This window comes from Typopeltis vanoorti, chromosome 1 (assembly GCF_054136105.1).
Source record: "Typopeltis vanoorti isolate ZY-2024b chromosome 1, IOZ_Tvanoo_1.0, whole genome shotgun sequence".
Lineage (NCBI taxonomy): Eukaryota > Metazoa > Arthropoda > Arachnida > Uropygi > Thelyphonidae > Typopeltis > Typopeltis vanoorti.
The window spans coordinates 143,644,740-143,672,517 of NC_143549.1; the positions used below are offsets into that span (position 1 = coordinate 143,644,740).

At 36.8% G+C, this 27,778-nt stretch overlaps 1 protein-coding gene across 3 annotated transcripts in view; it reads right to left on the bottom strand.

Annotated features, from left to right (window-relative positions):
• Positions 1–27,778, bottom strand: part of LOC150110500 (microsomal triglyceride transfer protein large subunit-like) — a 208,889-nt gene that overhangs the window by 91,953 nt on the left and 89,158 nt on the right. For all 3 annotated transcript variants that reach the window (XM_090394204.1, XM_090394194.1, XM_090394213.1), the window contains 2 exons: positions 22,250–22,329; positions 2,956–3,116 (listed from right to left, as the gene is read on the bottom strand). In XM_090394204.1, coding sequence (XP_090250330.1) covers positions 2,956–3,116; positions 22,250–22,329 — 241 coding nt within the window. The remainder of the gene's footprint in view (positions 1–2,955; positions 3,117–22,249; positions 22,330–27,778) is intronic.

A 27,778-nucleotide genomic window follows, 5' to 3' on the forward strand; every position in this document is an offset into this window, starting at 1 on the left:
CATTAACATAGAGAGAGGCAGAAACAAGTAGAAGAAAGAAAGAAATTTTAAAATAAGAATACTGTAGCACTTAGCAGATTGCCCTTCAGCTGCATTCTTCAATAGACGATTCACTAAATTCTGCAAAGAAATGACTATCACTCAAATCTGCTTTAATGATGAAGACATGTCCACCACTCAAGACATCCTCGACTCCTTTCAAAAACACTACAAAAATCTGTTTGAAGACAATAATACATGCTCAGTTGTACATAATAAATATTACAGACATCATAGAAGCTGAAGAAAAGCAATTATATAATAAGCCTGTGCAATTTTTTTGGTCCAGCCAATACCAAGAAGTTAAAAAGGAATTTCTTCAACTATCAAAGAAGCATGAAGGATTTGGGCTTCCAGTCTTAAAATTCTGCTATTTAAGCAATACAGTTTCAAAAATCCATAAAATATTGCAGACCAATTACACAAGTGCAGACCTCCTCCTGTACTACCTGGGTTTCATCTTCCCTTGTTTGGAGTAAATGATTATAAAGGTCCAAAAGCTGAGACTGTTCTTGAGTACTATAACACTCTGACTCTGGCATTGATATTCATTTCATTAAAAAAAGTAAAATTTGGTATAAAGAAATCTTTAATCTCTTTTGCTGTGAACTTCCACAGTTTGATATAGACAACACTTTGTTTCATAACTTATTGAAGTTCCAAGATACCTCTAATAGGAAAGATCGTGCTTGGAGAATTGCATATGGCTGCCTTCCAGTCAATACTGTCAAATGGAGGTACTTTAACATTGAAGATCAAATCTGTGACATCTGTTACTGATTGGAAACTATAGAACATACATTCTACAGCTGCCCTCTTGCTCTGCATATTTGGAACAGATTATGTAATGTGTTAGGCATTCTATTACTTACAACAGAACAGATTATTGTTCTGCAGTACCCCCACCTGTCAGCAATGGGAAAAGAATTTTGATTTTTATAATTAATGAATTAAAATACCATTTATGGAAGGTTAGAAAGAAGCATGGATTTGAAAACCAGCAATATGACATCCAAATGCTTTATAATATTGTACTATAGAAAATTTTAATGCTGGGTCAGATGATTTTTGTATTTAGAAAGAAGCATTCTAGGAGATAATAAATTTTTGACTCGATGGTGTAGACTACCAACATTATGCAATATTTACCAGGGGGAGTAAAATTATGTCAATTTTTGCTATAAGAAGTTTTTTAAATAGTTCCATCCTCTTAATTCAATGCAGTCTTATGGTCAATTGCAGGGATGACTGGAGAGTAATCACAGGCAGAGAAGGCCAACTCAAGGCAGTTAATAGGAGGTCAAAACTGGTCTGGGTAGTGACCCTTCCCATTATGCATAACATATTACATGTCCGAAAAGGTGTGTGTGTGCACGCGTGCAAGCTTTTCATTATGGGATACATACTAAGGCAAGTCATATACAAGCAGTTCAAGCATGAATATATTTCACACACAAAACATTGTTTTGCTTCCTTGGGTAATGGATTAAAACCAAGTATATAATTTATTGGTATCTTTAATATATGCCAGCCTGGTTGGCCGAGTGGTTAGCGTATCCGCTCTCCAGCCAAAAGGCTGCAGGTTCGAATCCCACCTTGGGTATGAATGTTTGTGACTGTTTGTGAAAATACTAGTGACGGTGTGGTAGATGGCGTTGGTATAGATGATGAAGGTAGTTGGTTGGTGGAGTGGTGGAGATGGAGAGTTGTAGAGTTGGTGCCCTCCCTCAATGAGTCTTTAGACACCCTGGAGGTGTTACGTAATAATATAATATTATAATAAAATAATATATTATTATTATTACATGACACCTCCAGGGAGTCCAAGGACTCATCGTGGGAGGGCACACTACTCTACTTCATTAAATACATCTCATCGTCTCCACTACTACTTAATTCTCCAACTTTGACACTACTACCATCAACAGCATCTATCGCCCATCACCACCAACAACAGTATTCTGTAAATTGCATGTGTCCTGAAGGCCAATTTGTCTGTACGTGGGATGAAAAACCCGAGTTTCCGGGAGAAAAACCCTGCTACCACCGTATGAGATCGGCTAACTCACCTTCAACCGATAAAGCCCATATAGGGATTCCTATCATCACGACGAGAATCGAACCCAGGTCTTTTCCAATCAAAGGGCACAATGTTCCGCTGTTCTTCCAATTGCGCTATGGCGGCTTAATATATATTTAATATTGTATAATATATAAATAAAAAAACATAAAGATATAATTATTTTTATGCAGGAAGTCCCTGAGACCTGAAAATTATTTCAAGGGTTCCTCCAGGATTAAAAGATTGAGAAAGGCCACTCTAAACAATATTCAAAAGAGTTGCATGTGCCCTCTATGTTTCAGGTAACAATTAGAATAAAACTTTTATTATTATTATTATTTTACACCTCCAGGGAGTCCAAAGACTCATTGAGGGAGGGCACCTGCTCTACATCTCTGTCTCCACAACTCAATCCACCAACTGACTGCAACTACACCAACGGCATCTACCACCAACCACCACTAGTATTTCCACAGACAATCACAAACATTCATGCTCACGGCAGGATTCAAACCTGTAGAGCAGATACTAACCACTCGGCCAGCCAGGCTGGCATACAATACATACATTATTACAAAACAATACATTAATTTTTTTTTTTTAATATTCTTGCCCAGATTTCAGCTAAATCAAGAAGAGAATAAATTATAATTTATACAAAATACAAGATACGCTAACCACTCGGCCAGCCAGGCTGGCATACAATACATTATGTATACATACATTATTACAAAACAATATATTAATTTTTTTTTTAATATTCTTGCCCAGATTTCAGCTAAATCAAGAAGAGAATAAATTATAATTTATACAAAATGTATTAAATTTATTAAAAAGAAAGCTTTTATACATACAAAATTTCTTTATTTTTTGCATTTCTCAAAAGATCGACAAGTTCCTTCTTTGAAGCTTTACGAAAGCCTTCTAATAACCTTAAATATCCAAGTGCTGATTTTGTTTTGGCTAGATTTTTTGGCATCAGATGTTCTCTATATTCTTGCACTAAGTCTGAAAGCTATGATAAATACAGAAGATTGCACTTTACAACAGTTTAAGTTAATCATAATACTCAGTTTATTATATCTTAATTTAATCTTAAAATCAGGCTTGAATAAATGGACAGAGACTTGGGTTTATCCTAAGGATACTAAAACTTCTAACATGAATGAAAAGTATACCTGAGTACATTATACAGTTCTGTGTTTAGCCACTACCATCTAAGAGTTTCAAGCTCCTCCTCTCCACTAACATTTCCAATAATCCTACTTTTAACACCATTCATTTTCACCAACAATCTTTCCATTTTTTTTTATATCTTCCACCTACAAAAGGTTGTAAACTGATAGTATATCAGTACCATGGAAGAACTAAAGACATTTTTTATATACGAAGGTTGATCAAAATTAAAGTATCCCTGTTTAAGGCCTTGTGGAGTGCCAGTGATCCAAATGCTGCAAAACTTAGCAGGAATACATTGTGCATCATGTGCATGTGGAAGCAATATCTGAAGAGGGGGGGGGGTCCAAAATTCATTAAGGGGCATTGTAAACACAACATGCATGGAATTTACATATCACACCAACTATCAGGTGCAAGGAGGGGTTAAAAAGGTGGATATGGAATGTTTCTCTTCATTCTGGTTATTAATACTAACCATAGCAATGGCACCAACCTTGCCGTAATGTCTTTGCTCGTGAAGCTATACTACCTAAACAATTGCAATGCTGTTACTGAACTCTGCAAATTTCATTGACTGAGCAAATGTTGACAAAGCCCAATATCCCTATGTGGTCTGAGACAAATGATTAGTCATTTTGAAGAAATGGGATCATTGAGCGTTAGACCTGGCAGAGGTTGCAAATCAGTTCACAACAAGTGAATGAAGTTGCTACTGTCATTGTGGAGCAGGCCATAAACAGCATTGGTTTCTACTACGCATCCTGTATCAAGACACATGGGTGTGCCTTACACAACTGCCTGGAAAATTCTATGGAAGATTCTGCATTTCTACCCATTCAAGATAACCCTGACACAGGAGTTGCACCTGCATGGCCGTGGATGATTTTATGTGAATATCCACAATTGCTGAGTATAGGCTACACAACTCCCACATGCAATCCGTCAAATTGGATTTGGTGTGGGTTTACAGCTTTGTTTGTCAATAGATCATTCTTCTTTGAAGACATTCACCAGTCAGGTCCTGTGACCTGCTCAGTTACTGCTGACAAGTATCATGATACACAATCTTGTTGTGCCACAAATACAGCAGTGCCTGTACATGGATTCAGTCATTTTCATGTAGGATGAGGCCCCCCCCCTCCACACATCAGTTGAGGAGGTTCTTTGAAAACATTTCACAGAAACCATGAGTTTCCCACTACATGGCTGCTTTGTTCACCTAATCTGATCCCCTGTGGTGTCTAGCTCTGGGTATTTCTCAAAGACAGGATTTATTGGGATCATTCTGATAACTTGCTATAACTTGCATAATGCAGCATGTATGCAACATCAGTCCCAACCAGCTATGTTCGGCCATTGAACACACTGTGCAAAGGATGCAGTTTGTGGCATACCAGGAAAGGCAGCACATTGAACAGTATAGCCCAGTGAACCTTTTTACCCAGGTGTGTCAAACATCGTTTTTTTTTTTTTAAATATTGACGTTGTTGATGTGCCACTTGCATACATGCATTATAAATTAAACTACTTAATCATAGATGGTGACTTATCATATTAGGCTATTTATTTAATAGGACATTGATATACAATCTATGAATTCATATTATACAATTAATTTAATAAACTGAAATTATTGAAATTAGTTGTTTTTGCATCAGAATACCAATATTTTTCAACATCCAAGGTGTGTCACCTGAAACCCTCAAGTGTGTCAGTGCTGACACGTGTGTCACAGGTTCGCCATCACTGGTATAGCCCATGAATGCATAATGGAAGTGAAAAAAAATGTTATTTATGCTTGTGTCGCTTTTCTCTTTCTTATACACACAGAAAAGTGTGTGTGTGTAAAAAGTATGTGTGTAACTTCTTACACACATACAGCTTGCCCTGGTAGTGAATTTTGGAACTACTTTTTTTTTCTCAGATATTGCTTCTGCACTGGGTGGTGCTCCACAAGGCATTAAACAGAGATACTTTAATTTTGATCACCCTGTATAAAACATTATATATACAGTTGGCTTTTTCAAGCCACTTTGCCAGTAAGCAGAGCAATAGTCTCACAGTAATTAAATTCATTTCTGACCTAAAGACAATCACAAACATGCCCACAGCAGAATTTCAACCTGTTAGTTGGAGAGAGAGAGAGAGAATGTTAACTGCTCAATCAACCCAGATGACAAAATTATGCTACTACTTCTAAGAGCAATTAAAACTTTGTTTGAATTCTTCACTAATGTCTTTGAACACCATTCTCAACATGCCCACTAATAGTAGTGTCAAGTAGGATGGATTCTGCAATTTCTACCCTCAAATTCCTTAGTGAGAGTACTTTTTTTTCAGTCTTCTAATCTCAGCATTTTACAGAGATATGTTCAGCATTCTAGACAGAACTTGCTCTGAACACTATGAAAATTATATATGTTTAAATAAGGAAATACCATGAATAGGCATATTGATATAAATTATAATACCAGAATGAAACTCAAGTAATATATTATTTTATTAATGTAAAACTTTTGCTTAAGTATAGGCATCTTCAGTACAAGAATGCTTAATGGTAATCAAACATTAACAGATAATTACAAAAGGTGCCACCTAAGTAGCTAATGTAAAATAACTAAAAAGGTAATTAAATTTCCTAACTGATTAAAAAAAATTATACAATTAGATAAAATAAAGTTAAGAAAGATTAGCCGATTTAAAAAGTACTATCTCCCAAAAAAAGGATAGACATAGACCATCAGATCTGTTTAAGTTAGGAGAGTAAAGTCAAATTTTGCATGTTTCTTTATAAAACTGTCCATGAAGACCAGCTTTTGTGAAAGACTTGTCTTTTTCCAATGAATTCTATGGCTAGTGTTGATAGAATATCCCGCAAGTCCAGACTGCTCAGGCTCAAGGTATTGAATATAAGACTTGTTCTTCTAGCCAAATAAAAGCAAATCTTCCTGTTTGTTCAAAATAAGATAACCAACAAAAGCAAGGAATATGGTAGATACCTGGATAATTGAAATGTGGAAGCTTGTCCATAGGAGAAGCAAGAAAGCTGAAGATTTTCTGATGGAACGAAAGTCAACAAAAATATTCAGTGGTTTTAAAACTTTTGTTATGTGTTCCCTAATGCCTTGCACATAAGGGATAGGAATACAAGTTATTTCTTCTGTATTTGAAGAGGCAGAAATACCAAAACTGTTCAAAGTTCTTTTGTTGAAAGAATAATTATTATGGGTGATTTTAATTATGGTGTTATAGATTGGAATGAAGAGATAGCATTTGGGAATAAGGAAAATGAATTTCTCGAGTTCTTGAGCCAGCCTGGTTGGCCGAGTGGTTGGCGTATCTGCTCTCCATCCAAAAAGCTGTGGGTTCGAATCCCGCTGTAGGCATGGATATTTGTGATTGTCTATGAAAGCACTAGTGGTGGTAGTCGGTGGTAGATGGCATTGGGGTTAGATGATGAAGGTTGGTGGAGCAGTGAGACAAAGAGTAGAGTTGATGCCCTCCCCTCGATGAGTCTTTCGACTCCCTGGAGGCATGATATAATAATAATAATAATAACTATCTCAGGCAGCATGGAAAGAAAGGTATGTGAGGATCAAGAGTTCTAGATCTCATTATTTCATCAGAGGATGTAATTGTTAGAGGAGTTTCACATTTTCCTCCAGTTGGTGAAAGTGATCATGAAGTAATCACTTGTGTTGTGGCTAGTCATATGCAGACTTTTGCAAGGAAAGGATATATGTGGAATTATAAGGCTGATGATTATGATAAGCTTAGGAGACAACTTCGAGCTATAACATGGAAGTAAGGAAATAAATGCTGCATGGGAACTTATAAAGAAATATATAACAGCATCAATGTACAAATGTATCCCAAAGGCCAAAAGGCTGAATAAGGTAGATGTAAAATGGATGAATGCGGAGCTTAAGCATGAAATCTGGAAAAAGAAAGTACTTTTGAGGAAGTACAAGATGAATGATGGTAATCAGTCACATGAAGAATATAAAGAACAAGCCAGGAGAGTGACTCAGTTAGTAAGGAAAACAAAAGTAGAGCATGAACAGAAATTGGCAAATCAGGTTAAGAAAAACCCTAGAGAGTTTTTTTAGATATGTGGCAAGGAGAAGGAAGAATGATCATGGAAAGATGAAGTTAAGGGATGAAAGTGGTAGAATGGTAACTGCTGCAGAAGACATTGTTGAGGTATTCAGTGATCAATTTAAAAGGGTGTTTCATCCTGATCAGGGTGGAATCATGAGGAACTTAAGTGTAGAAGACATAGCAGAGGATAGCTTAATTGTGAGGGAACAGGAAGTATTTGAGGAAATAAATAACCTTGATGTTAATAAGGCAATAGGGTTTGATGAGATATCACCATGCATCTTAAGGGAATGTTCCAAGGAACTGGCAGTAGCATTGGCATGCCTGTTTAATAAGAGTTTTACAACAACATAGGTTCCAAGGGAATGGAAGGAAGGTAAAATTGTTCCACTGCATAAAGGCGGTGATAAGGCTGTAGCTTCAAATTATAGGCCAGTCTGTATATCTGGAGTTGTGGTGAAGGTCCTTGAAAGATTGGTGAGAAGTAGGATACAGAAATGGGTTAATAACAGCAGTATTCTCTGTGGTTATCAGCATGGGTTTGTTAAGAGGAGATCATGTTTCACTAACTTACTTATGTATTATAACAAGGTGACAAATACCTTGGATAAGGGAGATGATTATACAGTGGTGTACTTAGATTTTGCAAAGGCTTTTGATAGATTGCCACATAACAAGCTCTTAAATAAATTGAAACAGATGGGATTGGATAACAGACTTCTGTGTTGGATCAGTGACTGGCTGTCAAATAGGTATCAGAAAGTTGTATATGGGGGTGCAGTATCTCAAAGGAGAAAGGTCACTAGTGGTGTGCCGCAGGGGTCAGTTTTGGGGCCATTGTTGTTCAATTTGTATGTTAATAATACTGGGTTGGATTTAACTAGTGATATCCAGCTGTTTACGGTTGATACAAAATACAGAAGTAGAGGAGATGAGAGATCTAGGAGTGATGGTGGACAAGGACCTGAAATTCAGGGCCACATTGCACAAGTTGTGAAGACATCACATCGAATAATGGCAATGACGAGGAGAATCCTGACATGCAGAAATAGAACCTCATATGGATTATTGTGCACAGATTTGGTCGCCGGGTTTTCATGGTGACAAAGATATGTTGGAAAGTGTACTGAGAAGATTCACAAAGGTAGTCAGTGGTCTTGGGAATGTGGAGTACGAAGACAGATTGAGAGAATGTACGTTGCAGAGCCTTGTGAATAGGAGGAAGATGGGGGATATGATTGAGACATATAAGCTGGTCAGGGGTTGTTATCAGGTAGACATGGACGAGATTTTTTGTAGAATGGGAGAGGGGAGTAGAACAAGAGGCCATTTCTGGAAACTGTATAAGGATAGTGTGAGCAAAGGAGTGAGAAGCAGGTTCTTTGCATGGAGGGTGATTAGTGAGTGGAATGCATTGCCTGAGTGTGTTGTGGATGTGGACACATTGAATCAGTTTAAGATGCGATTGGATGAGCATTGTATGCAATAGTGAGTACTTCCACGATGAGTCTCTGGTTCCATGGAGGTCAAATGTTAATAATAATAATAATCATTATAACCATTAGATAAAAAAGTATTATTTTTTGTATTTTGAATTTTACTTTGAATTCTCATCATTTGGGTGAGATTGGTTAAGTAGATAGAATATCTGCTCTTTAACCTACAAGATGTGGGTTTGAATTACACTGTGGGCATAGGTGTTTTCGGAATGTCTTCAGATGGTAGATGATTTTTATACGTGACCTAGATGGGAAAGCTCCATAGTTCCATATTTGACCTCTGGTGTTCAGATAACATAACCCTACTCTGCCACAGTACTATGTGCTATAGGTTTATAACTTTCCAGGGTTTTTTTTCTTTTTTTAATATATCAACCTCACATAGGAAGGGTTTCAAGACCTATAAAATGAGAGTGCAGTGGGGAACATGGTATGGAGAAGATCAGTACAAAGAACAGAAGAAAATAAAATTAAAAAAAGAATGATGAGAAGTTGATTCAATAAGTTTGGAGCTGAACCATGAATGGATGTTGACCTACAGCTGCTCATGTTCAGACATGATTAGAACCAAGTGATATAGTAGTGGCAATTTGAGCAGGGCAGCACCCATGGAAATACCTAGAGAAAAGACAATGTTGGAACAGAGCATCTATGGGAAAGCCATTGGAGGAAGTCTGTGTGTGTGTGTGTGTGTGTGTGTGTGTGTGTGTGTGTGTGTGTGTGTGTGTGTGTGTGTGTGTGTGTGTGTGAGTGAGTGAGTGAGTGAGAGAGAGAGAGAGAGAGAGAGAGAGACCATCTATTAAGAGAAAAGCTGTCTTCTGAAACAATTGAACATTCTGAAGGAGGTATTTTGTGTGCCAACTCAAATGCAAGAATAATATTTTAAGGTTGAACAGATTTGGGATATATAGTGTCAGGAGTTGAGCAGAAAAGGAAAACCCTATTGCTCTTGCTCATTTCTCTTAAAATAATGGAAAAAGTTTGCCATCATGGCAAACTACTTCACTACTTGGAAACCCACCAATTAATTAGCAATTATTATTATTATTACTGCACGGGCACCTCAATGGAGTCATATGACTCATCGTGGGAAAACCAAACTATCAACATAATATATATCATACCTCTACTTGAAACCATTAACAGACAAAGTACTCACCACTAACTCAGGCAACCAGTTTCATTCATTCACTACTCTCCAAGCAAAAAATCTAGTCCTCATACCCTTATTACACTCTTACCTAACTTCTGGGGATGACCTTTTGTCCCCCCCCCCCACACTAGCTAAGTGCTGAAACATTTACCCTACATCAATCCTATAAAATCCTTTAAGTAACTCATATTTTCTATCATATCACCCCTTTTCACCTATCAACCAACTTTTACAGTCCACAAATCATTAATCTATCGTCATTGGGAACATTCCACAGACCACTCACCATCGTGGTTATTCAGTTCTGAGTCATCTCTGCCACTTTCTCATCCCCAAGAAACCCAGATGACCAGACCTGAGCACAGTAATTCAGATGGATGACAAACAACATACAGTCAAATACAGGAAATCCAATATTCTTGATTCTTGGCATATGTAATGTTCATTCAAAGTTGTTGATTGAAATGGACAAGGACCATGATAATGATAGACTTCAAAAAAAAAGGGGACATTATTGTTGAGTACCAGCTAAGATCGCAGCATTCAGGAACCGTAAATATTATAGGCTGCTCACAGAATGCTGCAGTTAAGGTGTTCCAATTCTGGCAGAACAGCAATCAAAGGGTGAGCACTCACACCTTGCTGATGCATAGGTTGAATGCAAGTCACCCTGCCTTGTGCAAGCCTTCGTGAAAAACTGTGGAATAGCTAAACCAAAAATTTTAACAAGAATGAATGGCAGCATTTTTCAGACTATAATCCAATGTATCCTACTCCTCCATATGGATTTCTGAAGTTGATGCCCAGTCAAGGTACCCATGCTTTGCCTAATCGCTAATGACTCTCTAAAGTTTGCATATGAGAAATGTCACCGGAATACTGAAGACTGTGTCAATGGTAGTGGAGAGTTAGGTAATAACCTGGGAAGAAGAATCATTCCTATGTCATGGTAAAGCAGAAACAGGCAGAAGGTTGCAGTGTTATGGTATTGGAGAGATGTTTTCCTGGAAATCTTTTGGAGGACTGATACCCTCAGACCATACTATGAATGCTATAAAGTATCTATCCATTGCAAACAATCAGATACACCTCTTCATGGTGACTGCCTTCTGAGATGGCACAGGTGTGTTCTAGCAGAATAATAGCAACATTCCATTCAATATCTCATTCAGTAAATTTTCACCTCACACCATACCATCATAAAATCACAGCACCTATTCCTCCCCCACCACCACACACACACATCATTCACCTTAAATATAACGTAATTTCTGGTTTCATCAACAGTATTACCCGTTGTATATACATGGAGAACTTGATATTCCTTCACTCTATTTGTGGCCATATCCAGCCATGTTTCACTTATACCAATGATTTTAGCAAATCAACTCAGTGTAGCAGATCCTCATCATCATCAAATTCCTGTCATGTACCCTCAAGGGGTGTACAGGATATGATAGTACTACATGAAAAAAATTACATCATTATTAATTTCCTATCTACAATTTTCCTCCAAATCAGTCTGTTACTTGTCAAGACTCCAACATTATCAGATCTTATATTTCTATCGTCTAAAGCATTTTGTACCATATCAATCCACCTATATCTTGGTCTTCCTCTGGGTCGTTTTGCTGCCAATCTGGCAGAAAACACTTGTTTTGCTAATCTTTCCTCGCCCATTCTGTTTAAGTGACCATACCACCTAAGATTAGCTCTGCTAACGCATTCCTGGATGCTGACAATGTCAAGTTCTTTCCTAATATCCTCGTTTTTAATATGATATTGCCGCTGATGCCATCTGTTCATTCCTATAATCTTTCTCAGGACTCTCATATCTGTAGTCTCCAGTCTTTGGTCAAGTGTTTTACTTCTGACCCAGCTCTCAGATCCATAAGTTAAAACTGGTTTGAACACTGTCTTGTACACAGCTAATTTAGTGTTCCGACTGATTTCTCTCTTATTCCATATGAATTTATTCAATTGAGTTCCCACCATACCAGTTTGCTGATTCTGTTGTCTATTTCTATATTTAATTTACCATCTTCAGTAAAAATCGTGCCTAAATAGCTGACATGTTTTACGTGTTCCACAGGTTCTCCATTCACAACACAGTTGACATTTTCAATGATTCTGCCTATTTTCATTGTCTTTTTATTGCTGACCTTCATACCATATCTATTACAACAGTTATTCAATTTAGTCAGAGAATCTTGCAGACTTGCAGCAGATTTATTTAGAAGTATAACATCATCCGCATAAAGCAAAGAGCTGACATTAACATCTCCAATTTTGATATCATGTTTAATACCACTTTCCTTCATAATGTGATCCATATAGATAATGAATAACAGAGGGGATAATGTACATCCTTGTCTCACACCAGATTTAACATTAAACCATCTTCCTGTACTTCCTTCAATTCTAACTGCTGACTTACAACTCAAATAAAGACTAAGTATTGCTTGATATAATGCCCCATTGACACCATATAACTGCAGCGTTTTGAATAGCTTCTCTCTTGGCACCTTGTCATATGCCTTTTCCAAATCAACAAAACTTAAATACAGATCTTTGTTATATTCCCATGCTTTCTCGACTATTTGTCGTAAAGTGAAGATCTGATCCTGACAGCCTCTATTTGGCCTGAATCCAGCTTGTTCTTCACCAAGCTTTTCTTCCACAATTCTTCTCAACCGTTTCTCAAGTATACTTGCATAGATCTTGCCAGGAACACTCATTAGGGAAATACCTCTGTAATTCTCACATGCAGTTTTATTTCCCTTTTTATATATGGGTACTATGCGAGCTCTACTCCAATCATCGGGAATTCGTCCCTCTGTCCAGGCTTTCTGAACTATGCAGTGCAGCCACTGTAAGACTCTTATACCACCATACTTCAGCATTTCTGGTCGAATATCATCTACTCCTGCTGCCTTTCCACATTTCAAGCCTTTGATGGCTTTTTCTACTTCTAGTATGGATATGTATTCCTGACTGCATGCCTGGCCAGTGTTTTTTACCACTGTGCTGTCATCACTGCTTGTTTCATTTAGCAGTTTTTCAAAGTAATTACTCCATACTTCAAGGATATCTTTTTCTCCCGTTTTCATGTCACCTTTATCATCTCTAATTCCTTTTACAGCACTCTTTCCTCCATTCTTAAGCTTCTTCAACAACCTCCAGAATATTTTGCCACCTTCTTGGTATTTATTTTCTATATTCTTGCGAAAGTCCTCCCATGACTTTTGTTTAGCTAGTTTTACACTATGTTTAGCATTCTTGCATTTGCCTCTATATTCTCTAAGAGCACAAGCTGACTTATTTGACAGGAACATTTGGTTCTTTTCCTTCACTGCCTCTTTAACTTCCTGTGTCCACCAGGGAGTTCTGATTTTTTTATCCTTACAGATAACCTCACCACATGCCTCTCTGGCAGAATCAATCAATGTTTCCTTCAGAGTTTGCCACTGAATCTCCAAGGTTTGATTCCTGTTCTCAAACTCTTTCATTTTTTCTTCAATAATCTTTGTGTATTTTAGCCTACAGTTCACATCTGAGAGCTGCTCAACTTTTATTCGCTTTAAAACTTTCTTACATGTTATTCTTTTCAATATGAAATTCAATTTTATCCTGCTCAAGACTAAATAGTGATCACTTCCAATTTCAAATCCTCTGTACACTCTGGTGTCTTGCACCAGGGAGAAAACATCACTATCAACAATAACATAGTCAATGAGACTTTTCTTATTTCTAGCCTGTTCTCTCCATGTGAATTTGTGCACATTTTTATGTTGGAACATGGTGTTAGTAATAACCAGTCCATGTCCTGAGCAGAAATCCAACAGATATTTGCTATTATTATTAGTTTTGCTCTTTTCTCCAAATTTTCCCAAAATATTTTTGTATGTCTCAAATCATTTCCTACTCTGCTATTTCGATCCCCAACAAGGACCAACTTTTCATTTTTCCTTGTGTCAGTTGCTTTTTCTAAAGCCTCAAAAAATTCCTCCACTTCTACCTTAGTAGAACCTTCTGTGGGACCATAGGCACAAATAAGTCTCATTGTCCAGTTCCCCATTCTCATATTTGCCCACATTACTCTACTTGAGACTGACTGCCATTCAAGAAGATTAGCCTCATATTTTGTGTTGAATACTATGGCTACTCCTTTTCCTTGATTGTCATTGCCTGAATATAACATTTTGTATTTATTGCTCAGAAAGATCTCACCAGTTTTGGTCTTTTTTGTTTCAGTCACCCCTATTATGTCGATCTGGTACTTATCTAATTCCTCAGCTAGCTCCATTTCTTTGCCATTCAGGCTTCTTAAGTTGATAGTATCGATATTCAATTCTGGTGATGTTGAGTTGGGGTGTGTTTTAGGATTTGTTCCAGTAGCTGATTTTTCACCGTTCGCCCTGGTTCCCTGAAAAAAAACAACGGGGGCCTTGTTTAACCGGGCGACGTCCCAGCCGGCATGAAATTTTGTCATGTTGTACCATCATTCTATATTTTGGTTTAACCAATAAGAATACAATTTGGTCGGCTAAATCCCAAATTGCCAGCCCATCCTTGTCCATTCAGTATCCAAGTAGATACCCAACAGGGTGCACCACGAGAAGGTGAGGATTGGACATTAGGTCAGAAGCCCTGATCGGTTCTCCGCATTCCTTTAAAGGCTATGTGGAGGTCTCCTCTTTATACAGCTTTGACCATTAAGCACCCTTCCTTTTCCCCTTATTTCTGGTACTGTTGACTTTCATAAATAAACATGTATTAACTTATTCTTAGGTGCATAGCCAGTTCAACATGTGTCATCTCAGCATTGATTTCTCTGCACTGGACTTTGATCGCCTTCATCACAATCTATCCTATTATCTCATTCTGCCATACTTTATTTAGAGGACATGGTATGTTTTATAAGGCCAATTAGTTCTGGTTCATGAAAGTTGTACTTTATTATGTTCTTTGCAACAAAGAAAAGCAGATCTTTCATATATATAGAAAATAGTTATGAGCAAAAACTAGCCACAGGAGCAGTCTACATAGACCTAACTGCAGCATATGATACCATAAACCATCTCACACTCAGAAATAAAATATACAGAATAACTAGAGATTATCGCCTTGTCCTCCTGATCTAATCACTCTTAGAAAACAGATGCTTTTACGTTGACCTGGGGGGGGGGTAGATAGAGCCACTGACATCTCCAAAAAAATGGCCTCCCCCAGGGAGGTGTTATCACCATTACTTTTCAACATCTACGTCAATGATCTCCCCATCTTTCCAGAAACTAGAAATTTTATCTATGCTGATGACCTTGCCATAGCTACTCAATCAAAAAATTTCAAGTCCACTGAAACTACTCTATCACTTGCCTTAAATAGTCTAACCACATACTATACCAGCAATCAACTAAAACCAAACCCCTTGAAAATCCAGACTGGCCTTTTCCACCTTAACAATAAGGAAGCAAGCAGGAAGCTACAGATTTCTTGGGAAGGCTCTAAAATAGAACATTCCTGGAACCCCAATCTACCTTGGTGTGACTCTCGATCGCACCCTCTCATATAAAACCCACATAGAAAAAACAAAGACAAAAGCGAATGCAAGAAACAATATACTAAGAAAGCTTACCTCCTCCAAATGGGGGTGCAGACCCTAGCACACTGAGATCTTCTGCCTTGGCCCTTTGCTATTCTTCTGCTGAATATGCCTGCCCAGTATGGTCCAGATACTGCCATGCTAAAAGACTTGATTCAGCATTGAATGAAAGCTGCTGCTTAATTACAGGATGCCTGAAATCAACACCACTAAAAGACCTGTATACTTTGGCTAGTATTGCACCTCCTTCAATTCAAAGATCTGCATTCTCAGCTGATGAAAGAAGCAGACAAATGAATGATGAATGCTACCCACTATTCGGCCAGACCGCAGTGCCCCAACGACTAAGATCCCGACATAGCTTCCTGGCAACTGTTTAACCACCCAAAAACCTCCCAGAGACAAGATTTCAACAATGGCTTGCACTATATCCTGAAAATAATACTGGTATTCCAACAGCCAAATGTCTTCAATGTGGTGCCCACTGCAATACTTGGAAAAGCCTCAACAGACTTTGAACGACAGGAAGCTGCAAACAAAAACCTCATCAAATGGGGCTACCTCACTGGGCCAGACAATTGTGAGTGTAAGACAACCCAGTCCATTGAACACCTTCTTTCTTGCCCCTCTCTTCCATCACCTTGCACAAAAAAGAACCTTATATCCTGCACAGAAAGAGCAGTTGATTGTGCAAGATGCTGGAGGAATCTGACCATATTGATTGTATATAAGTAATGTATAGTTTCCCTCTTTCATAGTTAATTATTATTTCCCTGTATAATTCATCTATCAAATCTAAGCTAATTTCATTGTAATGTATCCTAATTTGTTGTAAATCATGTTGTACCACTCACTACTGTACCACTTGTGTTTGGATACGAAATAAAAAAAATTTGCCATAGGAAAGATTGGAAGGCTGTAGAAGTACAATTTCCCATAAAGAAGTAAACATAGATCCATCAGACCTGTTCAAATGAGGATGATTTAATAATGCTTCACAACTTCTCCAGTACTTCATTTAAAGGACATGGTATATTTTATAAAGCCAGTTAGTTCTGGTTCATGAAAGTAGTACTTTTTTATGTTCCTTGCAACAAACAAAAGCAAATCTTTCAGATTATTCAATATATGACAGGCCAAAAGAATAAGGAATCTGATAGATGATTTAAAAAATTTAATGGAGGAAGTGTCTTAAGGATGAAGAAAGAAAAACAGAAATAATTTAGACATAAAGAAATACTACATGAATGTTGAGAGGCCTGAGAATTTCAGCCATTTCTGATCTTCCCTTGCATATTATTATTATCATCATTATATGGGTATCCCATGGAGTCAGCTGCAGGAGACCCACACTAACTTTTATATACATGCAATACCTATCATACCTCTCCTTAATTCATTCAGTCAGAGCACTCACAGCAACTTCTGGCAATCCATTCCATTCATTCACTACTCTCCAAACAAAAAAAATCTACCTCCTATTTCTCTCTCTCTGTGTCATGTACTGAAAAATTTCTTTTGTGTCAATCTTCTAAAACCCCTTTAGCAACATAACTTTCTATCATGTCCTTTCTTTTCTGCATATCAACTAAACATTGCAATTCATACATTTTCAATCACTCCTCATAGGGAGCATTCCATAGACTGTCACCAGTTTGCTCACTCATTTCTGGATACTTTCCACCACTTCCTGATCCAGAAACCCAAGTGACACACAATAGTCAAAATAATCTCCCTATATTTACTTTAAACTTGTCAAGAAATTATATTCTTGTTTAATCCAAGTATATCAAAGTATAAGCAAACAAAGTTTGCATGTGAAACATCCTCATGACTAGGCTATTTTGCAATTGTCTTTTAGGCAAATGCTATGTTTTATGGGAAAGGTCACTAGCCAGACCAGTGTCAACCATTATTGAAGTCTCATCAATGGAAGCCAGACCTACAAGAGATACCAAGCTCGAATTAATGCAGAAGTCATATATTTCCCATATACAAGTAGTGAAAAAGATCTATCACCTTATTATTAAAAATACTCTGGACCAGAGATAGTTGTAGAATGTTTAGAAAGGTTGGATCCGGTCTAGGTAGTGCTCCTTCCCATAATGCCCAGAATGCCAATTTAAATCATCCTGCAGGATATCTACATCACCTTTATCAACTATTGCCCTCTCCAGTTTTGCATCATCAGTAAACAATCAATATCCCCACCCCTAAATCATTCTCTATATCATTAGTATACAAATTAAAGAGCAGTGGCTCTGTTAAAGAGTCTTGAGGCACTCCACTAGTCACACACATTCTTCTAAAATACTGAATTTAAATTTTATGGAATTTAAATGTGATTAATTTCTTGTTGAGTAGAAGTACTATTGAAAAATTTCTTTTGTGTTAATCTTATAAAACCCCTTTAGCAACATAACTTTCTATCGTGTCCTTTCTGCATATCAACTAAACATTGCAATTCATACATTTTCAATCTCTCCTCATAGGGAGCATTCCATAGACCTGTCACCAGTTGTGGTCACCCATCTCTGGATCATGTTTATCTGCATGGTTACAAAGTTACTTATAATAGACAAGAAATTATATTCTTTACATATGAAATATCTTCACAACTAGTTCACTTGAATATAGAGGCTATTCACTTCACACCATAAAGTACTTCCCACAATGCATATATCTATGCATTGCAGGAAGGGTCACTACCCATACCAATTTGGACCTTTATTCAGGTCTTTTCAATGGGAACTAGACCCAGAAGATACTGAGGTTAATCATTATTATTAAATGACATCTCCCTGGAGATCTCATTTAATCGTGGGAGGACACACTATCTCAATTACACCCAACTCACCATCTCCCACCACCTGACTCTCCAACTACATCGCACAAAAACACTACCACCACCAACACACAATGCCATCCACTACCACAAATAGTATTTTTTGTCTGTAAATTGCATATGTTCTCATGGCCAATTTGACTACATACAAGATGAAAAACCTGAATTTCTGAAAGAATCCTGCTACCTCAATAAGAGATTGGCTATTTCACCTTCAATTGAAAAAGTCCACATAAAGATTTCTCTTGTCACAACAAGAGTTGAACTCTGGTCTTTTCCACCTGAAGGGTGCAATGTCCTATGGCTCTTCCAATTGCACCAAAGGTGCTAAGTAATATATTTTCCATATGTAAGTAGCAAAATGGTATATCATATTATTAAAATACTCTGGGTCAAAATAGTTGTAGAAAATTTTCTATTTGGTAACAAAGTAAGTTATAATAGACAAGAAGTTATATCCTTGAATTAATCATTAATTCAAACATAAATAATCACAGTTTGCACATGAAGCATACTCCTCACAGCTAGTCTACTTGTATATAGATGCTGTTGGTTTCTAGTCAAACTAGTCTGAGTAGTGACTGATAATGCAATATATACATCCAAAAGGAAGTGTGCTTTGCATTATCAGATACTGAACCAACTGATATGAAGTTACCAGCCTCTATATACAAGTAGACTAGTTGTGAAGATACTTTGCATGCAAACCTTTTTTGCCTATGCTTGGGTAGTAAAGGATTAAAGCAAGAATATAATATCTGGTCTATTATAATTTTTAATTTGCTGGGAATGTTAACAACCTGCATTGTAACTGATGGCTTACTACATCTGTAGTAAGGCATTGATTACGGCACAGGTTAAGTCAACATTCCCACTACAGATGTAGTAAAGCATCCATAAACAGAGTATAAGTGTGATAAATCAAAGTCTTAATAATCCCATTTTTTCAACATGGCTAATAGTGGGACTGCGCACAGATGAAGCATTCTGTATTTTCCTTCAAAATACAGAGGATTAAAGACTTCCACCCATCTGGATGAAGAAGAAGAATCAAGATATCTAAAAAAAAAAAAAATTGACTGTTCCCCTTCCCCCAAATTTCTAATGTGAATGGACTGCATTAATCCAGGAAACAAACTTTTTTTGCTCAAATAAAGAAATATTCAAAATTGTGCAGATATTATCAACATACAACAGGTTTGTGAAAAAATATCAGTGTTTATAACGTTCCATAAAATAAACAGCAAAAAAGCAGAGGAGAAAAATCCCCATGGCACTAACCTCTATTTGATGATATAATTTATTCTGAAAAGTAAAATATCCTGAATGCATCACACAACGAAAGAACCCAAGTATATTGGAAGAAATCTTGTTTAAGTAAATCGTATCTTTTAAAGGTGGACTGGTAAATAGGGAAACTATATCCAAATTTCTCATTATATCAGATGAGTCCAGACAAAGATCATAAATTTTGTTTTTAAAATCCAAAATGTTCTCAATCTAAGAGACTGACTTTCCTGCAAAAGTAGATAGACAGTAATGCTGATAACAACCAATGTGATCGATAGCTGGTCTTAAAGGAATGCCATATTTGTGGATCTTGGGAAGACTGGGGTAGGCAAATTTGAATGAAAGGTCTTCACGTTTTCTTAAAATCATCATCTCAATATCAATGTGTTTTGAGTTTGTTAATCTGACATCCTGTAGGATAGGACAAGTGGAGACAGTAAGCAGAGTACTCATGGGAAAATTACAGTCAATCTTTCTATAACATTCTATCTTGTATTATGATGCCTTGCCTTTATCTTCCTTAGTGATGATAAGATCATTATTATTTTTTTAAAACCTGAGTGCTTTTACTTCAGAAAATGTTAAGCCATGGATGAAATTTTTGCTTTAAAAAGCACTTAATTGCCTTCAAAGTGAATTCTGTTAGTTATAATTGGAGAAGTAGCACTTAAGCAGAATAAAAATTCCCATCAATGGTATTTTTTTTTCAGAGAAATAGCAGATTCATGACTTTTAAATCATCTAAAATTTCCTCCTGAGTAAACATTCAGACAAAAATAATAATTACTAATTTATCTAGGCGAGTAGTGCAGGTAGAAAAGGAGTCTGTAAATGGTTAATCAATAATTCAAATTTCCATTTGAGTCTATCACATACAATCTGTACTCAAAATTCATGTTAGAATGTTCTAATGGAATTGACATCAATATCCAAGAGAGCTAAAAATTTATTATTATTATTATTATTTTGGCTTCATTAAGTTAGCATATTAGAATTAATTTACATGTCTTCATATAAATCTAAGAGGTCTTAGGAGACCAAAAATGTTCTTTAATTTAACATGGACTATCATACACTTTTTAGGTATTTAATCCTATTAATACATTACCTTTTTTTAAAAAAAAATTAAACCTTTGCAGTAGACTGCTTTTTAATTGATTAATCATTTATCCATATAAAAATTTAACCCATGTTTTACAGGCATCTTCAGTACAACAATGAAACAGAATAACATAGAAACATAACAGAAAAGAAAATGCCCTGGGTAGACTGTTTAGTCAAAAGAAAATTTGGGTAGGAATTGCATCTATCTTTGGGTACAATTTCTAATTCAGAATAGATAGCACTGTAATTGTCTATAGAGGATAGCATGATTTTGTTAAAGGAAGGATATTCATTAGCAATCTGCTCGTGTTCTATAATATCATGCCAGCAGAGCAGGATATTATATGTTATATAATATGCAGGATATTATATTATATGTTCTATGCTTGCTGACAACCTTTCTGACTGATATCATCAGTCAGAAAAGTTGTCAGCAAGCATAGAGCATAAAAATTTGGCCTGAAGTTTGGCATATAGCTGTTCCTATTACCATTCAAAAAAAAGAGGAAACAGAAAAAAAAAAAAAATACTGAAAGAGTTTAGGAGCGTTTTCCTTAACAGTCATTCAAGCAAAATGAACAGAAGACAAAGAGGGGAGGATATGATTGAAACATTTAAGCTGTTGAAGGGTTATTATCAGATTAACACTGAGGAGATTTTTCATAAGGTAGAATGAAGGGAAAGAACAAAGAAAAGAGGCCAACCCTAGAAGTTACAAAAGGGAGAAGTAAGTAAAAGGGTAAGAAGTAAGGTTTCTGTATGGAGTGGTAAGACCATGCTCCTACCACTGCAAAAGTGTGAATGGTGGATGAATTTAAGGAGTACTACAACCGACTTTGTATTGACTAGTGTTGACCTCCCACAATGTCTTGTAATTCCATGGGGGGGGGAGGTGCAAAAAATAATAATAAAATCTTTTTTTTTTTTTTTTGACATTGTACTTTCACAAAAATGGAATTAAATTTCTCAGAACTTTCAGGCTGGATACTGGAAGAATAGGCATACAATAGAGCATATATTTACACTTGACATCAGAGAAAGAATCAAGAAGTCACTGAGGAAGTCACTCTTTGCACAGGCATAATAAGCATTACATAATAGTGATTCATTTGAGCCTTCCACAGTGAGTCTTCACATTCCATGGAGTTGCCTATATAACAGTAATATTGTCCTCATTGATAATATGAAATCCTTTAATTAAGACAATAAATGCACTATATAGATTATCAAAAATTAAATAAAGAAATAGTCCAAAATTCATTTATATAATATCTATATATTTAAATATAGATATTATATAAATGAATAATATATAAATGAATTATGAATATAGTTATATAAATGTATATGGCTCATAATCAAAATGACTTACAGATCTGCACTGGCCTCTGGTACAGTGTTCTATATCAGGTTGAACAATCAGACTATCTTTATATAATTTTATTCTTTCACCTATTAAAAATTTAAAATCTTTTGTATTTCTATTTTATAAAAGGTACAACGCATTAACAATTCTAAAATTGCTAGTTCTATTATCATATTTATTACATGTGGCTATTCAAAAATGGTCCCTTTATTCCAAAATAGCGAATCTTATTAGCTATTTTGGAATAAAGCCCCTGTATCTCTAATCAGAGGCACTGTAATTAAAAGACATACAACTGTGTATGTCTTTTAATTACTTTTTTATACTAAAAAAGTAATTAAAAGACATACACAGTTGTATATTTTTAGAAAGTGGGGATGATAAAATATTTGGAGCCAAACTTGATTGAGCCAGTACACAAGGAAATGATGAATTAAATGGAATTCCGAATCTGAAAATCAAAAATGAAAAAAAAAATTGAAAATTGAAAATTTGTAGACCAAAAAGGAATAAAAACTAGTGAAATATATATGGAACTGGCAACATGACAGCAATGCTAGGCTATTTTGTGAGAATCATCATCAGATGATAAAAAGCACAAAACTATAAGCTACCATGCAGTTTAAGATTGTATTAAGAGGAGTCAGGCTGGTTAGAGAGTAATAGGGACTTTGGGTACTTTGAAATTAATGAAGAGTAATTTATTTATTTAATTGCCAAGAGTGCAAAATTAAATAGGTCTTGTATTTATAGCATCCTTGTTGATTCTCATGACTAGAGATTCAAAGCAATATAATTATTATTATTATTATCATCCCCAGCCTCCCATGGAATCAAAGACTTATCATCATAGGTTCTTCAGTCACACATACTCTTCATCACACAGTGTCTTAAAACATTCAAATTCTCTGCAGACACCACACACTCATCAATGCATTTGGATCATTCACTGTTTTCCATGCAAAAACACATGCTTCTCACTATTTTGTTCACATCCTCCTGTTCCTTCCCCACCTCCAAATCTCCATCCATATGAAAAACCTCTTCAATGTTAATTTGATAAAAAAAAACAAAAAAAACCTACCAACTTGTACATCTCATACATCATATCATATAAACCTCTCCTCGTCCTATTCATTAAACTCTGTAATTTACATTCTTCTCAACCTTTTGTCATACTAAAATTCCAGAGACTAGAAACCACCATAGCAGGGGCGGCTCGTGCATAGGCACTGCGGAACTGCAGCACCCCCAATTTTTCTCGATATATAAATATATTTATTAATTTATTTATATTTACTTATAATATTTAATTTTATCATCAAATCCTATATAATTCTCTTATTTTGTATAAAAAATAATAAAAATCCATCTTGTAGCACTTAGGAGGGCGAAGGACGCTAGCAGCACTGTGTTTACCACAGTGTCATAGTGTCATAATGCTATGTGCGCAAGCACATGCATGTCATATGAGATGTGAGCTATTAGCATAATGCGGCACTGTCCGTCGCACAGTTCTACTGTTGTTTATATGCAGTTTGTGCCAGTAGTAGAGTTTCGTAGTGCTTATCGTGTTTACTCCGTCTCTTTGAATATTTGGACATTACAATTAAAGGATTTAATTGTAATGTCCAAAAATTGTAAATCCATTCCTTTAATTAAAGGAATGGATTTACATTCATATACATTTTGAATTATACCAAACTGTATAATTTTATTGATAATAAACACTATTTTTTCATGTTTATTTTTTTTTTTTTTTAATTTTACCATAATTTTGATATTTTATCCAAACACACATATATACATTGTACTTACAGTGTGTATGTATATTTTGAAAGTTGCAGCACCCCCACGATTTCAAGCCACGAGCCGCCACTGCACCTTAGTGAATCACTTCTGGACTCTTGACAATATTTCTTCATTCTTTTGAAACCAAGTAACCAAATCTGTGCACAGTATATCCATACATGGCCTAATAAAGGCCATATATGGACAACTGCACAGATTTGGGTCAGTCCACATCACTAACCAAAATACATTGTGTTGTTCTCACAATTTTTGCAATATGTCCTCTAAATTTTAGAACCCTATCCACCATCATCCCAGATCTCTTATTTGTCCACTTCCTCCAATATATCTCCACAAAGTGTAAACTTTACATACCATCTTTGTTTTCCTCATTTTAATACCTTACACTTTGTAACATTGAACTGGCACCCCCCACTCCCATACCCATTTATTCATTCAGTCTATTCAAGTCCTCTTATAAAGCTACAACATCTACGCTACTCTTCGTAGTTCTTCCTACTTTGCATCATCTGAAAACAACTGAATATCCCATTCAAATCTTCCTCAATATCATTAACATACAACTTAAACAGTAATGGCCCTAAAACAGAATCTTGAGGCATACAACCATTGACTTTCCTCTTCACAAATATTGCTCCCCCTATGCAACGTGTTGATATCTATCAAATTTTTTGGCCATGGTTGGCACTTCCAGACCACAGGTTATAGGTATTAGTGAAACATGGCTGACTGTAGATGATATAACTAGTGGGATTGAATGTGATGGGTATAGTGTGTTCAGGAATGACAGAGAGAATAAAATGGGGGGAGGAGTATTGTTGATGATAGCTGATGAGCTCCAGCCAAGGAGAATAGAAGTTGAATTGCAGGATAGAGAAAAGAGCACATTTGAGGCCATTTGGTGTGAGATTGTGGGTAGCAGAACTAAATATACAATTGGGTGCTGCTATAGACCAGGTGATGGAAAAGATGGTGGTGACAGTATGCACAAGCAAACAGAAGAAATGGGTGGAAGGAGGGTGATTATTATGGGAGATTTCAACTATGGTCGCATTGATTAAAGTGAGGAGAGGACACGCGGGAGGAAAGAACTGGATTTTATGCGGTTATTAAGGGATAACTATCTGCGACAGCATGTAATGGAAAATACTAGGGGTCAGAGAGTGCTTGACCTAGTAATTACATCTGAGGATTTGGCTGTAACAAATATGACCACATTGCCACCAATCGGTGAGAGTGATCATAGGGTCTTAACTTGGGAGGTGGCTAAAGGTGTAGAATTTTCAATTAAGACAGGGTACATGTGGAATTATCGGCTGGAAAGTATGACAAGCTTAGGAGTTTGATTGGTTCAGTGCCATGGCATGTACAACTGCAAGGACTAGAAGTTGATAGTGCATGGGAGGTAGTTAAGAAGTGCTTGCATGAAGCAATGGCTGACTGTATACCTCGAGTCCGAATAATAAATCAAGTAGGGGTTAAATGGATGAATAACACCATTAAGCTTGAGTTGCAAAAAAAGAAACAACTATGGAGGGAATTTAAGGAGAAGGGTGACCGGCAGGCACATGAACGGTATAAAGCGCAGGCCAGAAGGGTGACGAGTGTGGTAAGAAAAGCAAAAAAGGATTACGAAAGAACATTGGCCATGCAGGCTAAAGAGAATCCTAAACAGTTTTTTAGATATGTAGCAAGTAAAAGGAAAAATGTACATGGCAGATTGATTTTAAAGAATGCCGATGGTAGGGAGGTAACTAAATCAGTTGAGATAGTTGAGTTACTGAGTGAGCACTTTGCAAAAGTATATCATCCAGGTGGTGACATTGCAGAAACGAATAAACCAGTAGATTATACGGGAATTGTGGTTAATGAAGTGGAGATGAGTAGTCTATTGCATAACCTCAATGTCAATACATCTGTGGGATTGGATGGTATACCAGCTCGTGTTGTACGAGAAGCAGCTAAAGAATTGTCAGTACCCTGAACCATTTTGTTTAATTTGAGTCTCGGGTCTGGGTTAGTCCCGAGCGGGTGGAAAGAGGGGAAAATAGTTCCACTGCATAAAGGTGGTTCCAAGACTGCTGTTGTAAATTACCGACCGATTAGCATATCAGGAATCATTGTCAAGGTCTTAGAGAAATTAGTCAAGAAAAGAATACAGGATTGGATAGATGAAAATGGGATATTGTATGGGGGACAACATGGTTTTGTGAAGGGTAGATCATGCCTCAGTAACTTGCTCACGTTTTATAACACAGTGACGGCTGAACTGGATAGGGGTAATGGGTTTACAGTGATACTACTGGACCTTGCCAAGGCCTTTGATAGGATACCGCATGGAACCCTAATCAGTAAACTGGAGCAGATGGGTATAGATATAGGGTTGGTGAGATGAATAAGAGGGTGGTTGAAGGAGAGATATCAAAGAGTGGTTTATTCAGGAGTGGAGTCTAAAAGACGTCTTGTGACTAGTGGAGTGCCACAGGGCTCTGTTCTTGGACCACTGCTTTTCAATTTGTTCATCAATGATATTGGAAAGGATCTGAGAGGAAGTGTTCACTTGTTTGCTGATGATGCAAAGTTGGGTAGAGCAATTGTGAGTGCACAGGATGTCAAAATTTTACAGGATGATTTGGATAGTTTGCAGGACTGGGCTAGGAAAAATGGATGTCAATTTAATGTGGCAAAGTGTAAGGTTATGCACTTTGGGGTGAAAAGAATAGCAGCAGTATATTGCATTGGTGGAACCATACTCCAGGAGATTGATGAGGCCAGGGATTTGGGAGTGTTGGTGGATAGGGAGTTGAAGTTTAGGGGGCACATTGCAAAAGTAACTGAAACAGCTCACCAAATCACTTGGCTTCAGAAAAATACTTTAACATGCAGAGACGAACAAGTTGTTGTTCCTCTGTATCGAGCCTTGATAAGACCCCATCTGGACTTCTGTGCCCAGCTATGGGCACCAGGGTTTCTTCGTGATGGGGAGGAAGTGGAGAGGGTCCAGAGATGAGTGACCAAGATGATAGCAGGTCTGTGGAATGCACCTTATGAGAATAGGTTGAAGATTTGTGGGTTGCAGAAATTGGACGATAGGCGAAGGAGTTGTGATATGATTGAGACATTCAAATTACTGAAGGGTTTTTATAAGATTGATCCAGAAGATATTTTTGAAAATATGACTGGTGGTGGGAGGACTAGGGGCCATGCATGGAAGCTGGGCAAGAGCGTGGTTGACAAGGGTGTTAGAGCTAGGTTCTTTACTTGGAGAGTGGTAAATGAGTGGAATAAGCTTCCAGAGTCTGTTGTGGGTGCTATGACCTATCAAGGCAAGGTATGATAGATACTGTGTGAATGTTGAATAGTTGTTCTTGACATGATGTTAGGGCCTCCCTCGATGAGTCTGTCGACTCCTTGGAGTTTTCCGGAACAATAATAATAATAATAGCCAATCTCCATCCAAACACACTAGTCTAATATCCAACCACATCCACTCTAGTTTGACTATCAACTTATCAGATGGTAATCTATCAAAAGCTTTTGAAAAATCTAAGTATACTATTGCATATCCACCTCCCTCATCCAATGCAGTTCACATTATTGTAATAAGTAAATTACTAAAACATGTCCTCCATTTAGCAAATCCATGCTGTGCATCAAAGAGAATACTACTCTTGTCGATCCAATTCTGGTTCTCATTAAACATCTTCAACACTTTAATCACAA